This window comes from Bos mutus, chromosome 20 (genome assembly GCF_027580195.1).
Source record: "Bos mutus isolate GX-2022 chromosome 20, NWIPB_WYAK_1.1, whole genome shotgun sequence".
Lineage (NCBI taxonomy): Eukaryota > Metazoa > Chordata > Mammalia > Artiodactyla > Bovidae > Bos > Bos mutus.
Window position 1 is genome coordinate 40005723 of NC_091636.1, and position 20595 is coordinate 40026317.

Below are 20595 nucleotides of genomic sequence, written 5' to 3' on the forward strand. Positions count from 1 at the left end.
AAATGTGGTTTTACTCACTGAAGCAGAGAGATGTGACAAGAAACAGTTCTAAAGAGGAGTTTATAATTATGTGAATTCAGTTAAAGTGAGTGTGAGATGTCCAAGTGAAAATATCCAAAGGCAGCAAGTAGCATGCTTATTTTAAAATATATGTCAGATTGCTGTCTTTTTCAGTTTGGACTGCTATTACAAAACACAACAGACTGGGAAGCTTCATTTCTCACAGTTCTGGAGGCTAGAAATTCCAAGGTCAAGGTGCTCACAGATTCAGTTCTCAGAGAATCTTCTGACTTGATGGCTGTCTTCTCACTGTATCCTTACATGGCAGAGAGAGCAAGGTCTCCCGTGCCCCTTCTCCTTTACATAAGGGTGTCTGTTCTGTTATGAGGACCTTACCCTCATGACCCAATTACCTCCCCCATTACCCCACCTGCAAATACCATGACACTGGTGTGGAGGGACTTCAACATATGAATTTTCATATGTTCAATAAATGTTCATTCCATAGCACTGTCCTATCAAACATATTTTATCCAGAGTAAATTCTTGTTGTAATTATTTTACTGTCCTTCAGTTCAGTTCAGTCCCTCAGTTGTGTCCAGCTCTTTGTGACCCCATAAACTGCAGCACGCCAGGCCTCCCTGTTCATCACCAACTCCTGGAGTCCACCCAAACTCATGTCCATTGAGTCAGTGATGCCATCCAGCCATCTCATCCTCTGTCATCCCCTTCTTCTCCTGCCCTCAATCTTTCCCAGCATCAGGGTCTTTTCAAATGAGTTAACTCTTCGCATGAGGTGGCCAAAGTACTGGAGTTTCAGCTTCAACATCATTCCTTCCAATGAACACCCAGGACTGATCTCCTTTAGGATGGACTGGTTGGATCTCCTTGCAGTCCAAGGGACTCTCAAGAGTCTTCTCCAACACCACAGTTCAAAAGCATCAATTCTTCGGCGCTCAGCCTTCTTCACAGTCCAACTCTCACATCCATACATGACCACTGGAAAAACCATAGCCTTGACTAGACGGACCTTTGTTGGCAAAGTAATGTCTCTGCTTTTCAATATGCTATCTAGGTTGGTCATAACTTTCCTCCCAAGGAGTTAGTGTCTTTTAATTTCATGGCTGCAGTCACCATCTGCAGTGATTTTGGAGCTCAAAAAAATAAAGTCAGCCACTGTTTCCACTGTTTCCCCATCTATTTCCCATGAAGTGATGGGACCGGATGCCATGATCTTCGTTTTCTGAATGTTGAGCTTTAAGCCAACTTTCTCACTCTCTTCTTTCACATTCATAAAGAGGCTCTTTAGTTCTTCTTCACTTTCTACCATAATAGTGGTATCATCTGCATATCTGAAGTTATTGATATTTCTCCCCGCCATCTTGATTCCAGCTTGTGCTTCATCCAGCCCAGCATTTCTCATGATGTACTCTGCATATAAGTTAAATAAGCAGGGTGACGATATACAGCCTTGACGTACTCCTTTTCCTATTTGAAACCAGTCTGTTCCATGTCCAGTTCTAACTGTTGCTTGCTGACTTGTATACAGGTTTCTCAAGAGGCAGGTCAGGTGGTCTGGTATTCCCATCTCTTGAAGAATTTTCCACAGTTGATTGTGATCCACACAGTCAAAGGCTTTGGCATAGTCAATAAAGCAGAAATAGATGTTTTTCTGGGACTCTCTTGCTTTTTCAATGATATTATATTTCTTTATGGACTTTGAATTCTAATTTATAGGCTTGATTTGAGCATGATTTCCTATTTGTTGTTAAGTCACCAAGTTGTGTCAAATTCTTTGCAACCCCATGGACTGCAGCATACCAGCCTCCTCTGTCCTCCACTGTCTCCCAGAGCTTGCTCAAACTCATGAGTCAATGATGCCATCCAACCATCTCATCCTCTGTCACCTCCTTCTCCTCCTGCCCTCAATTTTTCCCAGCATCAGGGTCTTTTCCAATGAGTCAGCTCTTCTCATCAGGTGACCAAAGTATCGGAGCTTCAGCTTCAGTCCTTCCAGTGAATATTCAGGGTTGATTTCCTTTAGGATTGACTAGTTTGATCTTGCAGTCCAAGGTACGCTCAAGAGTCTTCCCCAGCACCACAATTTGAAAGCTTCAACTCTTCAGGCTCAACCTTCTTTATGGAAAAACTCTCCCTTTTGGTTTCTTTTTATTTTTCTCTTTCCTGTCCTTTTCCTCCCTTTTACTATCTACATGCACCCACTCTTCCTAGTTTTGGCACTTTTTTCCTGACCACCCTGTGGGACTTTATTTTAGGACAGTACTTGTTAAGGTGGTTCAGAATTGCCTCTCCTTGTGACACTGAAAATACATTAGGAATTATCACAGAGACAGCAGGCAGCTTGGTGGAGTGTTTATGTGACAAGCTGAGTCCTTACTTTGCCACCTTCCTAGGCCTGAAGTTCAGGAGTTAGGATCCAAGAAGTTTGTGGTGAGGGTGGTCTCCTTCCCACCTCATGTGGAGCAGCTAAAGCTCTGAGACTTCACTGGAGCCAAGTACATGGCCACCACCCACAACAGCTTCTGGCAGACCCTTCACTTAAGTCCTGCTCACCCTTTTGCCAGGATTTTTACCTGCATTTAAGCATTGTGACATTTTGGTTTTCCCTTTGAAATAGTTATAATTGAATACTTTTTATAATTTTGCATATTACTGAACCACCAGTAACTTTACATATTTGTTGTTTTTGTTCAGTGAAGTCATGTCCAACTCTTTGCAACTCCATGGGCTGCAGCATGTCAGGCTTCCCTGTCCTTCACTATCTCCTGGAGTTTGCTCAAACTCATGTCCATTGAGTCAGTGATGCCATCCAACGATCTCATCCTCTGTTGCCTCCTAGTTCTTCTGCCTTCAGTCTTTCCTAGCATCAGAGTCTTTTCCAGTCAGTTGGCTCTTTCCCTCAGGTGGCCTAAGTATTGGAGTTTCAGCTTCAGCATCAGTCCTTCCAATGAATATTCAGGGTTGATTTCCTATAGGATTGACTGGTTTTATCTCCTTGCAGTCCAAGGAACTCTCAGGAGTCTTTTCCAACACCTACAAATTACTCTTGTCTATTTGGAGCAGAGAGCTACTAAAGTATAAATTCACTAAGATGTAATCAGTCATTGGCTTCTTATCTGGAAGAAGGCTTTGAAGGAGAACCAAAATGATATGTTCCAAGGGAAAGATAGAGCTCTGCCTCTGCTGGCTCAGTCTTGACCTGCCAAAAAAAAGGACGGGTGGGACATTGCCTGTGCCCACCCACCAAAGGCTGTCACACGTCTCTAAATCAAGAGGATTCCGCTTCCCAATCAGGCAACTTGTGTGTACAGTCAGCTTCTTCTAGCAACTCTATATCTGTTGGCTTCAAGAGAATGTTTTGCCTCCATATACATACCCCTTCTTCTTTTTTCAAAGATGAATTTAAACCAACATGCCTCCAGGAACAAGAACAAAATGAAGAATCCAAAAAATATAGTTAGGGAGAAAATTCAATAATTTTTGTTGAAATGAGTGAAGGACAAGAAGCAAGTTATGTTGATTATTGTAGATACAGCATTCTGATTAAATCTGGCAAAAAGGCAGCCTGTTTTTTTCTGCTTTTATTTTATTAACAGTTGAGGTAACCAAGTTACTTAAAATGAAGTTTATGATTTAAAAAAATCCACTAAGATGTTATTTCCTTAGTCTATTTTAAATTTTTATCTTTGTTTGAGAGCAGAAATACGTATGAAGAATTGGCAAGAGAATATTATAAATTTAGTTGGCTATCATCAAAGCCAGCCCACTTATTTCCCACAGCCCACTTTTCAAAGAGAACTCAAAGTATAACAACAACAGTGTCTCCTTCTGTTTGTGTTCATTCTTCTATCCTCTCTGCCATATTTGATTTTACTCCTGCTTTATCTGTGGGGCATGACTTTGGGGTGACTCTGGGAGAATTTAGGATGAGCTATCCCTTGGGAAGGGTTGGAAGGGAATGGAAGAATGAGCACTACCATTCATTACAAGAGGCTTGTTGAAGAAAATTTACCCCAGTCACCCATCAAAAGATCAACCAGAAAAGTATAACCAATGAATTATCTGCGAAGGAACAGCTGCAGAAATGGCTTGACACAGATGCTGTGTTGACCTTTAGGAAGCTTCAGGACTCCTTACTAAAAAGAAATATTTTGGCAAAACCTCAAGCTCACTTTTGTAAGAATGTAAAAGCCATAGTCTTGCCCTATTTTAACCTCAGTACTACAGGAAGCTTCTAGTTGTAATGCATTCTAACCAAAACTGCCTTATGTCTAGTAAAACCTAGAGCAGTGGCACTACTCTGAGACAGTGAGTCGTCACCTCTGAGCGTGACCTCTGCCAGTTCTGTGCTCTGTAGTCTCCTCGATGCTGTGTTTTTAGGTGTAGAAGTACACCGATGACCTGCACCAAAGGGGGAACATTTCCCACTGCCCCACTCTGGACATCACCTGGTTTGGCTGAATTCTCTCTGGAGTATAATTATTGTCCCTTTGTTTAAGAAACATCGTGTTCTGATAGGAAAAGGTAAATACAATTCCAAAGACCATGGGAAGCTCCTGGAGATTGCTAGAACTGTTCTAAACTGCCTTAGAAACTAGATCATGTTCATTAGAAATAAATGCATGTAGAACAGATACCTACAGTCACTGAAACTAGTTCTTACAGGGTCTATCTGACAGTATTGCTATGAAGGCTCAAAATAATCATACATTTGGGATATGTCCACATATCCTTGATAAAAGGTGAGAATAATACATTAGGGCATGCATTTCTCTCTAATCCTGATAGGTGACCATATAGTGATTGTGCATGCTCAAGTCATTCAGTCCAGCTCTTTGTGACCCCATGGACTATAGCATCAGGCTCCCTTGTCCATAGGGTAGTGCAGACAAGAATAGTGGACTGGGTTCCCATTCCCTCCTTCAGGCGATTTTCTCTCCCCAGGGATCAAATGCACATCTCCTGCATTGGCAGGCAGATTCTTTACCACTGAGCCACCTGGGAAGCCCATAGTGATGCTTAGAAGACAGAAAATCAGAGTCAGATACTTCGTTGACTTTGTAAAATTGCACTTATCTTGGTGCTATTCCATCTGACTTTGTCCTCTGTTAATTGTCAAGTATGATTAAAAAAAGAATGAAAGTGTTAGTCACTCAGTCATATCTAACTCTTTGCGACCCCATGGACTGAGCCCACCAGGCTCCTCTGTCCATGGAATTCTCCAGGCAAGAATACTGGATGGAGTGGGTTGCCATTCCCTTCTTCAGGGATCTTCCCAACCCAGGGATAGAACTCACGTCTCCTGCGTTGCAGGCAGATTCTTTACCATCTGAGCCAACAGGGAATCCCTTTGTCCTCTGTAATTGTCAAGTTGGATCAACCAAGTCCAGATATTAACCCCCCCAAAATATCAAAATATACATGTTTCAATATGTAGGACTTCATAAAAATAATAGGATTCATTGAGACAGATTTAGATATATGCTCTGGAATAAGGATTATATAGTTTACCATATGCATAAATATATAAAATAAACTACTAGTAGTACACAGTAGAGATCTGATAACTTTCTAGTTGCCTTTACTAATGAACTAGTGAGAACTCTTAGCCTAGAGTAGCTAATCTATTTTTTTTTTAGTGTTTGCCCTAGAATTAGCAATACATGTTTACAGCTAATCCAAGTCCACTTTCAAATATTAATAGCGCTATACCACTTTATAGGCAGTAAGAATACCTTGTAATAACAAAATATCCTAGTTACTACTGCCTCTTGTCTGTTGTATCATTTCAGTCATTCATTTCATTTGTGTATGTACCTAAGCCCATATACATATGTATCATATACACATAAGCATCATAATCAATACACTGTTGGTATTATTATTAATATTTTTAACAAACTGTTTTCTGTTAGATCAGCTCAGAATTTTAAAAATGCAAGTTTTTATTTAACCTTCATTTATTGCTTCTTTAATGCTTTTCTTTTTTTAATATAGATCCAAATTTTTGATTTTTAATGCTTTCCTTCTTTCTTAACATTACTTTCCCACAGGTCTACTGGCAACAAATTCCTTCCACTTTTGTTTGTCTAAAAAAGTATTTCTGCTTCTCTTTTGAATGGTGATTTCACAGGGTGCCCAATTCTAGGTTGCCATGGTTTTTTTCTCTCAACATTTCTAGTATTTCACTCCACTCTCCTCTTGCTTGTGAGATTTCTGAGAAGTCTTATGCAGTTTTTTCTTTGTGCCTCCGTGAGTAAGGTGTTTTTTCCCTCTGACTTGTTTCACAATATTTTTTCTTTGTCTTTGATTTTCTATAATCTGAAAATGATATGCCTAGATGTAGTTTTTTGGCATTATCCTGGGTCTGTGGTTTGGTATCTGGCATTGTTTTTGTTCATTCCTCAGTCATGTCCGACTCTTTGCAACCCCATGGACTGCAGCACAACAGGCTTCCCTGTCCTTCACCATCTCCCAGAACTTGCTCAAACTCATGTCCATTGAGTCGGTGATGCCATCCAGCCATCCTGTCCTCTGCCGTCCCCCTCTCCTCCTGCCTTCAATCCTTCCCAGCATCAGGGTCTTTTCCAGTGAGCTGGCTCTTCACATCAGGTGGCCAAAGTACTGGAGCTTCAACTTCAGCATCAGTCCTTCCAATGAATATTCAGGATTGATTTCCTTTAGTGTTGACTGGTTTGATCTCCTTGCTGTCCAAGGGACTCTCAAGAGTCTCCTTCAAACCACAGTTTAAAAAGCATCAATTCTTCGGCGCTCAGCTTTCCTTATGGTCCAACTCTCATATCCATACATGACTACTGGAAAAACCATAGCCTTGACTAGATGGCTTTACTTGTTGGCAAAGTAGTGTCTCTGCTTTTTAATATGCTGTATAGGTTTGTCATAGCTTTTCTTCCAAGGAGCAAGCATCATTTAATTTCGTGGCTGCAGCCACCATCTGCAGTGATTTTGGAGCCCAAGAAAATAAAGTCTGTCACTGTTTCCATTGTTTCCCCATCTATTTGCCATGAACTGATGAGACTGGATGCCATGATCTTAGTTTTTTGAATGTTGAGTTTTAAGCCAGCTTTTTCACTGTCCTCTTTCACCTTCATCAAGAGGGTCTTTAGTTACTCTTTTCTTAATGTTTCAGTTCAGTTCAGTCACTTAGTCGTGTCCGACTCTTTGTGACCCCATGAATCGCAGCACACCAGGCCTCCCTGTCCATCACCAACTTCCGGAGTTCACTCAGACTCACATCCATCTCATCCTCTGTCATCCCCTTCTCCTCCTGCCCCCAATCCCTCCCAGCATCAGACTCTTTTCCAATGAGTCAACTCTTCGTATGAGGTGGCCAAAGTACTGGAATTTCAGCTTCAGCATCATTCCTTCCAAAGAAATCCCAGGGCTGATCTCCTTCAGAATGGACTGGTTGGATCTCCTTGCAGTCCAAGGGACTCTCAAGAGTCTTCTCCAACACCACAATTCAAAAGCATCAATTCTTCACGCGCTCAGCCTTCTTCACAGTCCAACTCTCACATCCATACATGACCACTGGAAAAACCATAACCTTGACAAGATGGACCTTTGTTGGCAAATTAATGTCTCTGATTTTCAATATGCTATCTAGGTTGGTCATAACTTTCCTTCCAAGGAGTAAGTGTCTTTTAATTTCATGGCTGCAGTCACCATCTGCAGTGATTTTGGAGCCCCCAAAAAATAAAGTCTGACACTGTTTCCACTGTTTCCCCGTCTATTTCCCATGAAGTGATAGGACTGGATGCCATGATCTTCATTTTCTGAATGTTGAGCTTTAAGCCAACTTTTTCACTCTCCACTTTCACTTTCATCAAGAGGCTTTTTAGTTCCTCTTCACTTTCTGCCATAACGGTGGTGTCATCTGCATATCTGAGGTTATTGATATTTCTCCCAGCAATCTTGATTCCAGCTTGTGCTTCTTCCAGCCCAGCGTTTCTCATGATGTACTCTGCATATAAGTTAAATAAGCAGGGTGACAATCTACAGCCTTGACGGACTCCTTTTCCTATTTGGAACCAGTCTGTTGTTCCATGTCCAGTTCTAACTGTTGCTTCCTGACCTGCATACAGATTTCTCAAGAGGCAGGTCAGGTGGTCTGGTATTCCCATCTCTTTCAGAATTTTCTACAGTTTATTGTGATCCACACAGTCAAAGGCTTTGGCATAAACAATAAAGCATAAATAGATGTTTTTCTGGAACTCTCTTGCTTTTTCCTTGATCCAGCAGATGTTGGCAATTTGATCTCTGGTTCCTCTGCCTTTTCTAAAACCAGCTTGAACATCAGGAAGTTCACGGTTCACGTATTGCTGAAGCCTGGCTTGGAGAATTTTGAGCATTACTTCACTAGCATGTGAGCATTCATTTAGTTGGTGAAATTCAGGTTCCCATGGTGGTCCACTTATGAGTCTCTGCTTTGGGAAGTTGGGAATCTGTGACTCCCTCTATTCGTCTATGTCTCAAGTCTTGAAGATAGCAGTTTGACCTATACCCTTTCCTCTCACATGCTCAAGAATAGTTGGTTTTTCAGTCTGTCCAGGTTTTTTACTTGTCATTACAACAGAGTGGCACCTTCCAAGTTCCCTACATATGGAACTTTTAACCAGAATCCTTTCCAAGGTAGCTAATCTAATGTTCTCGTATTCTGCTGGTCATCTTCGTTGCATCCCATCCCTTTTTTTTTTATCACATGTGGCCAGCAGAGATTAGTCCCTTCCCTGTTTCCAGGACCTTAATTTGGTTCCCTAATAATGTACTTTCTGGGGGTTTCTCAGTTGGTTTCTCTGAAGGCTGGCTTTGCTCAGTGTGTCTTGAAATTGCTGGCTGACTGCTTTCTTGTTAACCTGTGAGTTTTGTGAGATGTTTCTGGCCTCTGCCTCTTTTTTAAGCATGTGCTTTGACTGATGTGCACATAGCAGGTGTAGAAGAGGAATTATAAGCAGGAAAGAGTACTTCCTGATCCTAAGTTTTGAAAATGGATCCCATCTCATTCCATTACGCATTCTTCAAGCACCAGCAATGCTCCTATTTGAGTATATCTTATGTACTTATTTTTTCTTTAAAAATTTCTTTCTGACGGTGACAGTCAGTATATGTAATCAGTTCATTGGGATTTCAGGGAGGAGGAAACTATTGGCCTTAAGTCTTAACCAGTGTTGTAACAAGTGTGGGTTTCAGCAATGGATAATAATAAAATCAAACCTCATTAGTTGATGTCCAATTAATATTTTTACTTACTGAAGTCAGTTTCAATGTCCTTTTGAGCTAGAGAAACAATCGTATAAATCAGGGTCCCGCTGTTTGTAGTAAGAAGCTTACATTATTGGAGTATGAGGACAGGATGAGTTAGATTTGCTCTATTCCTTGGTATCAGAGTGTGAAGCCAACCCTGACCTCACAACATTCAGAAAACAGAGCTGTGCAGGCAAATAATGTCCCATGATTAGTGAGTGGGTTACAAAGAAGCTTCACGTTCAGGTTAAAATCTTTTCTCAGGGACCTAACATGCATTAAGCACTGTGCCAGGACTTAGGGGACATCATCTTAGATACATCATGTATATATCAGAGTGTATGCATCATTTATATCCTCACAGAAACCTTATACAATACTCTCATCAACATGAGGATGAGGACAATGAGGTTAGAAGAGGTTAGAAAGATTGCCCAGGATCATTTGATACATGTTAAAAGCAGGATTCAAAACCATTTCTAATTCCAGTGGTGGTGGTGTTAATGTTGACATTGTAGTTGTTGAAGACACACACACACACATCAATGTGTTTGAGCTCTTGCAGTGATGGGATTCAAGTTCTTCTTGACTGAACCTTCATTACGAAGGACAGATCTGAATTCACTGATCAAGGAAATCAGAGATGAAGGGAGTCAAGGAGCCAGAAAATACAAAATGTATGTTTACTGGGAACTGAAATTGAAAGTTGATAGATTTAGATGGACTTGCCAACAAGACATATAGTTATATAATTCCTATTCTTCCCATCTTCTATGAAGTTAAATGTTATTTCTGTTTATTTAAGAGAATTGTGGCAGTGTTTGTTTTCATCTCATATTATTATACTCAAGGTTATGTCCAGTTTTAGGAGAATTATCAATTTGTGTGCTAGTGTAAAATTTAACGTGTACTGCTTAACTTACTCTCAAATGATGGTTTTTTAAAAAAGATCTTGTTCTTTGTCAGTATTTTGAAGACTTGGTATACAGTACTTTGAATCTCTTTCAGATGCTGTGATTAAATATTCAGGGCTTGAGTATCTTTGATCTTAAGTTAAAATAATAGGAAATCTTACATTTTCTGCCACAGATCATTACAATAAGCTAAGTCTTCAGTTTATCCCCTCATAAATTAAATTTTTGAGTCAGAAAAATCTTGTATGAGCTAAATTAACAATATAACAGTCTCCCTTTATTTTACAGTCTCAATATTGAATTGAGAATATGATGAACTGTATTGTCCTGTTTAATTATGTTTTGGTTTTGGACATAAGAAACTTGTTCTTTATATCAAAGGATAATTTCACTCAAGATGATCAGGTTCAAGTGTATATGAAGATAATTTTTTTAAATTAATTTTATTTTATTTTTTAACTTTACAATATTGTATTGGTTTTGCCATATATCGAAATGAATCCGCCACAGGCATACATGCGTTCCCCATCCTGAACCCTTCTCCCTCCCCCCCTCCCCATACCATCCCTCTGGGTCGTCCCATTGCACCAGCCCCAAGCATCCAGTATCGTGCATCGAACCTGGACTGGTGGCTCATTTCATATATAATATTATACATATTTCAATGCCATTCTCCAAAATCATCCCACCCTCTCCCTCTCCCACAGAGTCCAAAAGACTGTTCTATACATCTGTGTCTCTTTTGCTGTCCCTTATACAGGGTTTATTGTTACCATCTTTCTAAATTCCATATATATGTGTTAGTATACCGTATTGGTGTTTTTCTTTCTGGCTTGCTTCACTCTGTATAATAGGCTCCAGTTTCATCCACCTCATTAGAACTGATTCAAATGCATTCTTTTTAATGGCTGAGTAATACTCCATTGTGTATATGTACCACAGCTTTCTTATCCATTCATCTGCTGATGGACATCTAGGTTGCTTCCATGTCCTGGCTATTATAAACAGTGCTGCGATGAACATTGGGGTACACGTGTCTCTTTCAATTCTGGTTTCCTCAGTGTGTATGCCCAGCAGTGGGATTGCTGGGTCATAAGGCAGTTCTATTTTCAGTTTTTTAAGAAATCTCCACACTGTTCTCCATTTTTTTTAAAGTAAAAGTTCTTAATTAATCTCTCACTGTGTGTTAGTCACTCAGTCGTGTCTGACTCTTTGCAACCTCGTGGACTGTAGTGCACCAGGCTCCTTTGTCCACAGAACTCTCCAGCAAGAAAATGGGAGTGTGTTGCCATGCCGTTCTCCAGGAGATCTTCCTGACCTAGGAGTCAAACCAGGTTTCTTACATCACAGGTCAATTGTTTACCTTCTGAGCCTCAAGAAAGCCCCAACCGCTCACTGCTGCTGCTGCTGCTAAGTCACTTCAGTCGTGTCCGACTCTGTGTGACCCCATAGATGGCAGCCCACCAGGCTCTCCCGTCCCTGGGATTCTCCAGGCAAGAACACTGGAGTGGGTTGCCATTTCCTTCTCCAATGCATGAAAGTGAAAAGTGAAAGGGAAGTCGCTAAGTCAAGTCCAACTCTTTCTCGACCCCATGGACTGAAGCCTACCAGGCTCCTCTGTCCATGGGATTTTCCAGGCAAGAGTACTGGAGTGGGGTGCCATTGCTTTCTCCAAACTGCTCACTACCAGTGTCTAAAAAAGTTTCCTATGTGTTTACAGCTTCACAGTGACATTCTCATTGCTATATGTGGAGACAGTGACTCAGATTCCTCTATAAAACTTTGGGTTTGATTCTCATCTATTTAGAATGTGATTGATTTCCACTTACTGCCCTTTTCAAGTAAATACTTATAGATAATCAGTTAACTTAGTTCTGGGCCAACATATTGATTGGCACCTTAATTACTTAGAATTTCTTTGTGGGCTGTGTTCAGTGTGTAAGTTAAAGGGTCAAAAGGCAAGCCAGATTTAAAAGCCAACATCATTTTTCTTTTTTGAATTACAGGAAAAGGTCAGGGTCACATAGATTCAACCTAATCTGTTACACTTTCTGCATTTGCAGTGTTACATCATGATCACTACTCTTAAAATAATGACTGATTCTGACCCCCTCCACAAAGAGGTATTACAATATCCTATGTCAAGAAAGATTCTGTTGTTTCAGCAGTTGGTTTACAGAGTTGATTAATGACTATGCCACTCATAATTAATGGTTTGAGTTTTTTATTACAATGGAGACGTTATCAGTCAGGGTGCCCTGCACACCCAAACAGAATACCCTGACCACTTTCAAAGGTGTGCGTAGGGCTTAGGGAAGCCAAGAAAAGTGATTCATTACCTCTGTCCATCCATTAATAGTAGAGGATGGAGGGAACAAAGCTACCATCCTAGGCCTAAAGAAGTAAAAGGAGGAGCAGTTATCCAAAGAAATAGTGTCTCCATTTCCCAAATTTAATTGGAAGCCACAGAAATCCATAGCATCAGCTTCTGCAGAGTGAACCTGGAGTGAAAACAAAAAAAAATAAAAGGAATGAAAACAGAAAACACAGGAGAGGATGAAATGAAAAGTCAATAAAATCAGTAGTGGTGAGTTTCCTAGCAAGCCAAGCTTGTTGGTAGCTCTGGGTCTTGACTCAAGAAAAGAAGGAAGCTAGCATTTATTGAGTACTATTCCAGTTACTATTGCTGTATAACATAGCAACCTAAATTTAGTGTACTAAAACGCCCATTTTACTATGGCTTCTTACCTATAAAATTGAACTGGTAAAGAACCTACCTACCAATGCAGGAGATCTAAGAGACTCAGGTTCAGTCCCTGGATTGGGAAGATCCCCTTGGAGAAGGGCATGGCAGCCCACTCCAGTATTCTTGCCTAGAGAATCCCATGGACAGAGGAGCCTGGGGGACTACAGTCCATGTGGTCACAAAGAGTCAGACACAATTGAAGTGACTTAACATGCATGCCCGTAGGTAGGACTCTGTAGGTCAGAAATTTAGACAGGATACAGTGGGGATGGCATGCCTTAGCTCCACAGTGTCTGACACCTCAGCTAGGAAGACCCAGGTGGCAAAGAATGATTCAGATGCCTAGGAGCTGGAGTCATCTGGAGGCTTCTTAACTCATATGATTGGCACTTGGGCTGGATAACTCATTGGGGACTGTCAACTGGAGTAGCTATACCTGGTCTCTCCAAGGGTGGGGGTTTCCTACTCCATGGCAGGTGGAGGGTCTTGAGAGTGACAGATTCTAAAGAATTAGAGGGAAGCCACATGGTCTTTTATGACCTCACCTCTGAACTCACATAACTTCATTTCTGCATTCAGTCCAAAGTCAGGGTAACTAGAGAAGAACATACCAAAAGACAGATTATTGTAGCCATCTTTGGAAAATACAGTTTGTCACCAAGGCAACAAGAACTAGCAATGTGGAGGCATTCTGATGGCAGTTGAAACAAACTTTTCCAAGTTAATGGTAAAATTTTATTAACCAGAATTCACTTATTAGCCAGTTTTCCATGATTAAACTTTATCATCTCTTCATGGATTATAGATTATAAAAGTAGAAGACACTCCCAGAAATAAACTAGCTCAGCATCACACTCTTAAACAGTCTGAATGTCATTATTCTCATTTCTTGCTGTTAAACTAGTGATGAGTAGAAGGAAAAGTAGAGACTAGAACCTAGGACTCTTGGATTTTATTTGTCTTACTTATTTAACTAGAATTTGATAAGGGATGGAATTATAGATTACATTTTACAAAATGAACAGAGAAGTACCTGAGTAGAGTCAGAAGCACCTGGCCAGGTATTGTGTTCCTATAACCTGGGAGTAATCAGTCTATTGAGTCAGGGTCCCTCATTGGAAGGTTTGGGCTTAGCTTTGTATCTATGAAGTGAGAACTCAAGAGCTAGAATAATAGAAGATTAGTGGTCTGTGGTGTTGGAGAAGACTCTTGAGAGCCCCTTGGACTGCAAGATCAAACCAATCAATCCTGAAGGAAATCAATCCTGAATATTCTTTGGAAGGACTGATGCTGAAGTTGAAGCTCCAATACTTTGGCCACCTGATGCAAAGAGCTGGCTTATTAGAAAAGACCTGATGCTGGGAAAGATTGAAGGCAGGAGGATAAGGGGATTACAGAGGATGAGATGGTTGGATGGCATCACCAACTTAATAGACATGAGTTTGAGCAAGCTCCCGGAGATGGTGATGGACAGGGAAGCCCAGCATACTGCAGTCCATGGGGTCACAAAGAGTCAGACAAGACTGAGCAACTGAACAGCAACAACAATGACCATTAATTCCAACAGAGAAACTCTGACACATTGTTTATTTTCCCCCATGCACCCGGCAGTATCTGCCTGGCCCATTCATCCACTCATCTGGCTGCTGGTCTAGCAGACTGACTCATGAAATGTTATTAACTTTCTGGCGGGGACTGTTGGTAATGTCTCTGCCCTCCTACTACTTCTGGAGTAAGAAGCACTGACTTATCTTTGCTATTAATGCACAGAAACAAGCCTTCTGTGGGGGGATATTTCCAACCTATGAGAGTCATCTGACAGTTGCCTTTTATGTTTTGACATCAAGAATTTGCCAAACTATCCAAAGTTTTACTGAAACTTCTAAGATCTAAGCGTTTTCCTTTTTTTCTCTTCTATAATGGCAGATTCCATGTCAGTTTTTCTGGATTCAGTCATTGCAATCTCCACTCCACTCGTATTATATAAGACTTCTCTACAGGTGTGTGTGTCTTTCCAGACAATGACTCAGTCATTATGCCATGAAAGTTTCTTTTATAGTGTTGCTTCAAGCTGTTGGTAGTACTTTGTTTATATGAAAAAAAAAAAAAAAGAGCACATAGTCTATCATTTGAGAAAGCCTGAGTGACTGAAATGTTACCTGTCTCTTTAAATAGAACTGCTGCTGCTGGTGCTAAGTCACTTCAGTCGTGTCCGACTGTGCAACCTCATAGATGGCAGCCCACCAGGTTCCTCTGTCCCTGGGATTTCTCCAGGCAAGAATACTGGAGTGGGTTGCCATTTCCTTCTCCAATGCATGCCTGCATGCTAAGTCGCTTCAGTCATGTCCAACTCTATGCAACCCTATGGACAGCAGCCCACCAGGCTCCTCTGTACACAGGATTCTCTAGGCAAGAACACTGGAGCAGGTTGCCATTTCCTTCTCCTTAAATAGAACTAAACAGTGTTGATTTAACAATAAAATTAGGAACTAAACAATAAAAGAGGAACTAAAGAGCCTCTTGATAAAAGTGAAAGAGGAGAATGAAAAAGCTGGCTTAAAACTCAACATTCAGAAAGCTAGGATCCAGTCCCATCACTTCAAGGCAAATAGATGGGGAAACAATGGAAACAGTGACAGACTTTAATTTCTTGGGCTCCAAAATCACTGCAGATGGTGACTGCAGCCATGAAGTTGAAAGATGCTTGCTCCTTGGAAGGAAAGCTATGACACACCTGCTGCTGCTGCTGCTGCTGCTAAGTCGCTTCAGTCGTGTCCGACTCTGTGCGACCCCATAGATGGCAGCCCACCAGGCCCCCCATCCCTGGGATTCTCCAGGCAAGAACACTGGAGTGGGTTGCCATTGCCTTCTCCAATGCATGAAAGTGAAAAGTGAAAGTGAAGTCGCTCAGTCGTGTCTGACTCTTCTCGACCCCATGGACTGCAGCCTACCAGGCTCCCTCCGCCCATGGGATTTTCCAGGCAAGAATACTGGAGTGGGGTGCCATCCCCTTCTCTGATGACAAACCTAGACAGTGTATTAAAAAGCAGAGACAACACTTTGCCAACAAAGGTCCATCTAGTCAAAGCTGTGGTTTCTCTGGTAGTCATGTATAGATGTGAGAGTTAAACCATAAAAAAAGCTGAGTGCTGAAAAATTGATGCTTTTTGAACTGTGGTGTTGGAGAAGACTCTTAAGAGTCGCTTGCACTACAAGGAGATTAAACCAGTCAATCCTAAAGGAAATCAGTCCTGAATATTCATTGGAAGAACTGATGCTGAAGCCGAAACTCCAATCCTTTTGGCCACCTGATGCAAAGAGCCAATTCATTGGAAAAGACCCTGATGCTGGGAAAGATTGAAGGCAGGAGAAGGGAGCAGCAGAGGTTGAGATGATTGGATGGCATCACTGACTTGACAGACATGAGTTTGAGCAAGTTCCAGGAGTTGGTGATGGACAGGGAAGCCTGGCGTGCTACAGACCATGGTGTTGCGAAGAGTTGGACATGACTGAGCAAGTGAACTGAACTGAGTGAACAATAAAATACTGTTGATTCATTTTAAAGTCTTCACTTACTGTTTTGCATTTCCCTCTGACATTTTTGAATTTGTTGTTGTTCAGTTGCTCAATCATATCTGACTCTTTGTGACCCCATGGATTGCAGCACACCAGGCTTCCTGCCCTTCACTGTCTCCTGAAGTTTGCTCAAACTCATGTCCACTGAGTCAGTGATGCCATCCAACTGTCTCATCTGAGATACAATCTTTGGCATCTGAATATGCAAGCTAGCCCCAGATATTGGCATGAGTCCATGTAAGGGCATGTGATGCAGTGTGTGGTAGGGGAGCTCCCCATTTTGGGTCCTGCCAGCATTGTGGATATGGGCAATCCCTTCATGTAATTGGCACTAAAGCAAGGAAGTGACTAGCTTATTGGTGCACATGTGGCCCTTCAAATTCTGGGCTTCACCAGTGAGCCCACTCAAGGCCCAGATGCCCTGAGAGCTCAGGGTGCCCGTCTCTGTGCTGGTCAATTGCTCTCTTGTCTGGGGCCTCCATCTTCAGTCTTCCCACCCAGCCTTTCCTATTTTGCATGGAATCATTGGCTCTTTCAGAACAGATGATGACACTCTTCCTACCTGCCCTTCACCTCTCAATCCGTGATGTCTGGCTACTCCTCCACATTCTCTTGCCAATGATGTCCTAGCTAGTAAAGCCAGTGGTCCTTTCTTTTCCCTTCTTAACCTGTATGACTTCACTGTGCCCTGTTTTCTCATATGTTAGGTAGCAATAGTAATAGTGTTGACCTCATTGGGTTGTGAGGTTTTATTTATTACACATCATAGTAGATAATAGGTGCTATGTTATACATACACACACATTTATACATGTGTATATATTTGTCTGGGACATACATAGGTAGTCACACACACACATAAACACATCAGATCAGATCAGATCAGTCGCTCAGTTGTGTCTGACTCTTTGCGACCCCATGAATCGCAGCACACCAGGCCTTCCTGTCCATCACCAACTCCCGGAGTTCACTCAGACTCACGTCCATCGAGTCAGTGATGCCATCCAGCCATCTCATCCTCTGTCGTCCCCTTCTCCTCTTGCCCCCCAATCCCTCCCAGCATCAGAGTCTTTTCCAATGAGTCAACTCTTCGCATGAGGTGGCCAAAGTACTGGAGTTTCAGCTTTAGCATCATTCCTTCCAAAGAAATCCCAGGGCTGATCTCCTTCAGAATGGACTGGTTAGATCTCCTTGCAGTCCAAGAGACTCTCAAGAGTCTTCTCCAACACCACAGTTCAAAAGCATCAATTCTTCGGCACTCAGCCTTCTTCACAGTCCAACTCTCACATCCATACATGACCACAGGAAAAACCATAGCCTTGACTAGACGAACCTTTGTTGGCAAAGTAATGTCTCTGCTTTTGAATATGCTATCTAGGTTGGTCATAACATTCCTTCCAAGGAGTAAGCGTCTTCATACAAGTCTGAACAGTGCCCTGGGCAAGGCAAGCACTACCTGGATTAATTACTACTCAGTTAGTTAGTGTTAGTCGCTCAGTTCAGTTCAGTCTCTTAGTCACGTCTGACTCTTTGTGACCCCATGAACTGCAGCAGGCCAGGCTTCCCTGTCCATCACCAACTCCCGGAACTTTTGGAGCCCAAAATATAAAGTCTTTCACTGTTTCCATTGTTTCCTCATCTATTTACCATGAAGTGGTAGAACCAGATGCCATGATCTTTTGCTTTTTGAGTGTTGAGTTTTAAGCCAGCTTTTTCACTCTCTTCTTTCACTTTCCTCAAGAGGCTATTCAGTTGCTCTTCACTTTCTGCCATAAGGGTGGTGTCATCTGCATATCTGAGGTTATTGATATTTCTCCCAGCAATCTTGATTCCAGCTTGTGCTTCATCCGGCCCAGCATTTTGTATGATGTACTCTGCATATAAATTAAATAAGCAAGGTGACAATATACAGCCTTGACATACTCCTTTCCCAATTTGGAACCAGTCCATATTTGGAACAAGACTGCTTCCAAATTGGGAAAGGAGTCACTCATTCACGTGCAACTCTTTGTGCTCTCAGGGACCGTAACTCGCCAGGCTCCTCTGTCCAAGGAATTCTCCAGGGAAGAATACTGCAGTGGGTAGCAATTCCCTTCTCCAGGGGATCTTCCTGACCCAGGGATTGAACCCAACTATCATTCTATATCCAAAGTCAAATCCAGCCCCCACGTGGGCTGTGTTCACCTGTAGACCCGACCGTTTCTATGTGCTTCTCTTTCTTACTTACCAACCTGGTGTCAAAGGCAACAGTATTTTCGATCCCTGCTGTCAGAACCCTCTACTTTAAAAAACATAACCTCTCAACTTCACAACATTATTTTGAATTTTATTTCTGTCTTTCAGAGTTTACAAGCCCCAACTAATATAAAGCTCCCATTCCTCTCTTTTATTAAACTAAATAAGTCGGATTGTGTTGCAACACCTGGTGGTGGCATCTGTTTTCAGTATTTAAATCTCACTTTGTGTTTTATCTGGCATATGTATGTGGAGTCTTGTCTCCACAGCTAGAGTGGAATCTGTATACTAGATTACATATTAATTGGCCTATATTATCTTTGGTCCTTACTTAGGAAGATATTTTTCACCCATTGCGTTCAGCAGCATGAGCAGATTTAAAGAGGTCTCCATTCCTACTTTAAAAACCAAATACTCTGGACTTCCCTGATAGTCCACTGGTTGAGACTTCACCTTCCAGTGCGGGAGATGTGGATTTGATCCCTGGTCGGAGAACTAAGATTCCACATGCTTCATGGCTAAAAGGCCAAACCATAGAACAGAAGTAGTAATGTAACAAATTCAATAAAGACTTTAAAAAAATGGTCCACATCAAAAAAAAAAAAAAATCTTTAAGAAAATAAAAATAAAGACCAAATACTTTATGGACAACTTTCTCATCAGTTATAGGCATGATCAGGGGCCTCATCTGACACTAAGAATGTGGGCTCGGGTTTAATACGTGTGAACCTTTCTGTTAAACCCCCAGGTATCCGCCGCCAGACTGCCCATTGCGTGAAGAAGGGCCGTGGGATAGTGAAAGCTACATTCTGTGATCCAGAAACACAACCCAATGGGAGACAGAAGAAGTGTCATGAACAGGATTGTCCACCCAGGTAACTGTTGGTAACAGCTCGAGCTCCGTGTGTCTGCCTACCATGGTGTCTGATTTCATAGTAATCAAGGGCTCAGTGATGGGGGAGGGCTGGGTGGCTTCATTATTAGAATAAATACAGGCAAGCTGTCACAGGTTTCTGTGGCTATGCTGTTAGAACCTGTGACAAGGTGTGAGTGGGAAACGTTTTTTCTCCCAGAGAACAGTATTTCTTACAAAGCTCGTATGATCTATGTTTAATTACTTGGTAAGACTTAAGTCCCAAAGCACTGTTGAACAGAATGATGTGTAGATCATCCCAAAATTCTTTAGCTAATTGGTTAGGCTTTTCCAAGAGCATTTTACCCACCAGTGCAATAGTAGCCTTTAGAGAACACGCTTACACTTTTGGAGCACTGCCTTGAAAAGTGGACTTACAGACCAGGCTTGTTCAACCTCAGCACTGTTGACATTTGGGGCTGGATAATTCTTTGTTGTTGGGGGCTGTCACATGTTTAGCAGCATCCCTGGCCTTGTGTCCATTTAGAAGTTTGTAGCATTTCATCTTCCCGTCCAGGTTGTGACAACCATAAATGTCTCCAAACTTTGCCAAATGTCTTATGGGGGCAAAATCACCCTTGGTTGAGAACTGCTGTTAATAGAGGTATTCATCTGCTCCGAATCATATAGATTCAAGTTTCTAGAAGGCAGCTTGGATGTTATTATGAGGGGCGTTTGTTAGAGAGAGAAAGAGGGGTAGGGAGAAGAAGAAAAAGAAAAAAGAAGGGAGGGAAGAAAAGAAAGAATTAGTTGTGGGGAGTGTTTTCATTCCCTCGTGTCCATAAACAGAGATGTATTTCATTTGCAGATCCCGTCAGGCATTCATTCCAGTCCCAAGAAGACACATTAAGAAGAGTTTAGTTTAACAGGAGGGGACTGGTTGGCATAATAAATCTAGCAAGTGACAGGCAGAATTCTAAAGAAGA

At 41.7% G+C, this 20595-nt stretch overlaps 1 protein-coding gene across 2 annotated transcripts in view; it reads left to right on the forward strand.

Moving 5' to 3' along the window:
- ADAMTS12 (ADAM metallopeptidase with thrombospondin type 1 motif 12) overlaps window positions 1–20595 on the forward strand; it is a 393807-nt gene that overhangs the window by 288595 nt on the left and 84617 nt on the right. For both annotated transcript variants that reach the window (XM_070357669.1, XM_070357670.1), the window contains one exon: window positions 19505–19631. In XM_070357669.1, coding sequence (XP_070213770.1) covers window positions 19505–19631 — 127 coding nt within the window. The remainder of the gene's footprint in view (window positions 1–19504; window positions 19632–20595) is intronic.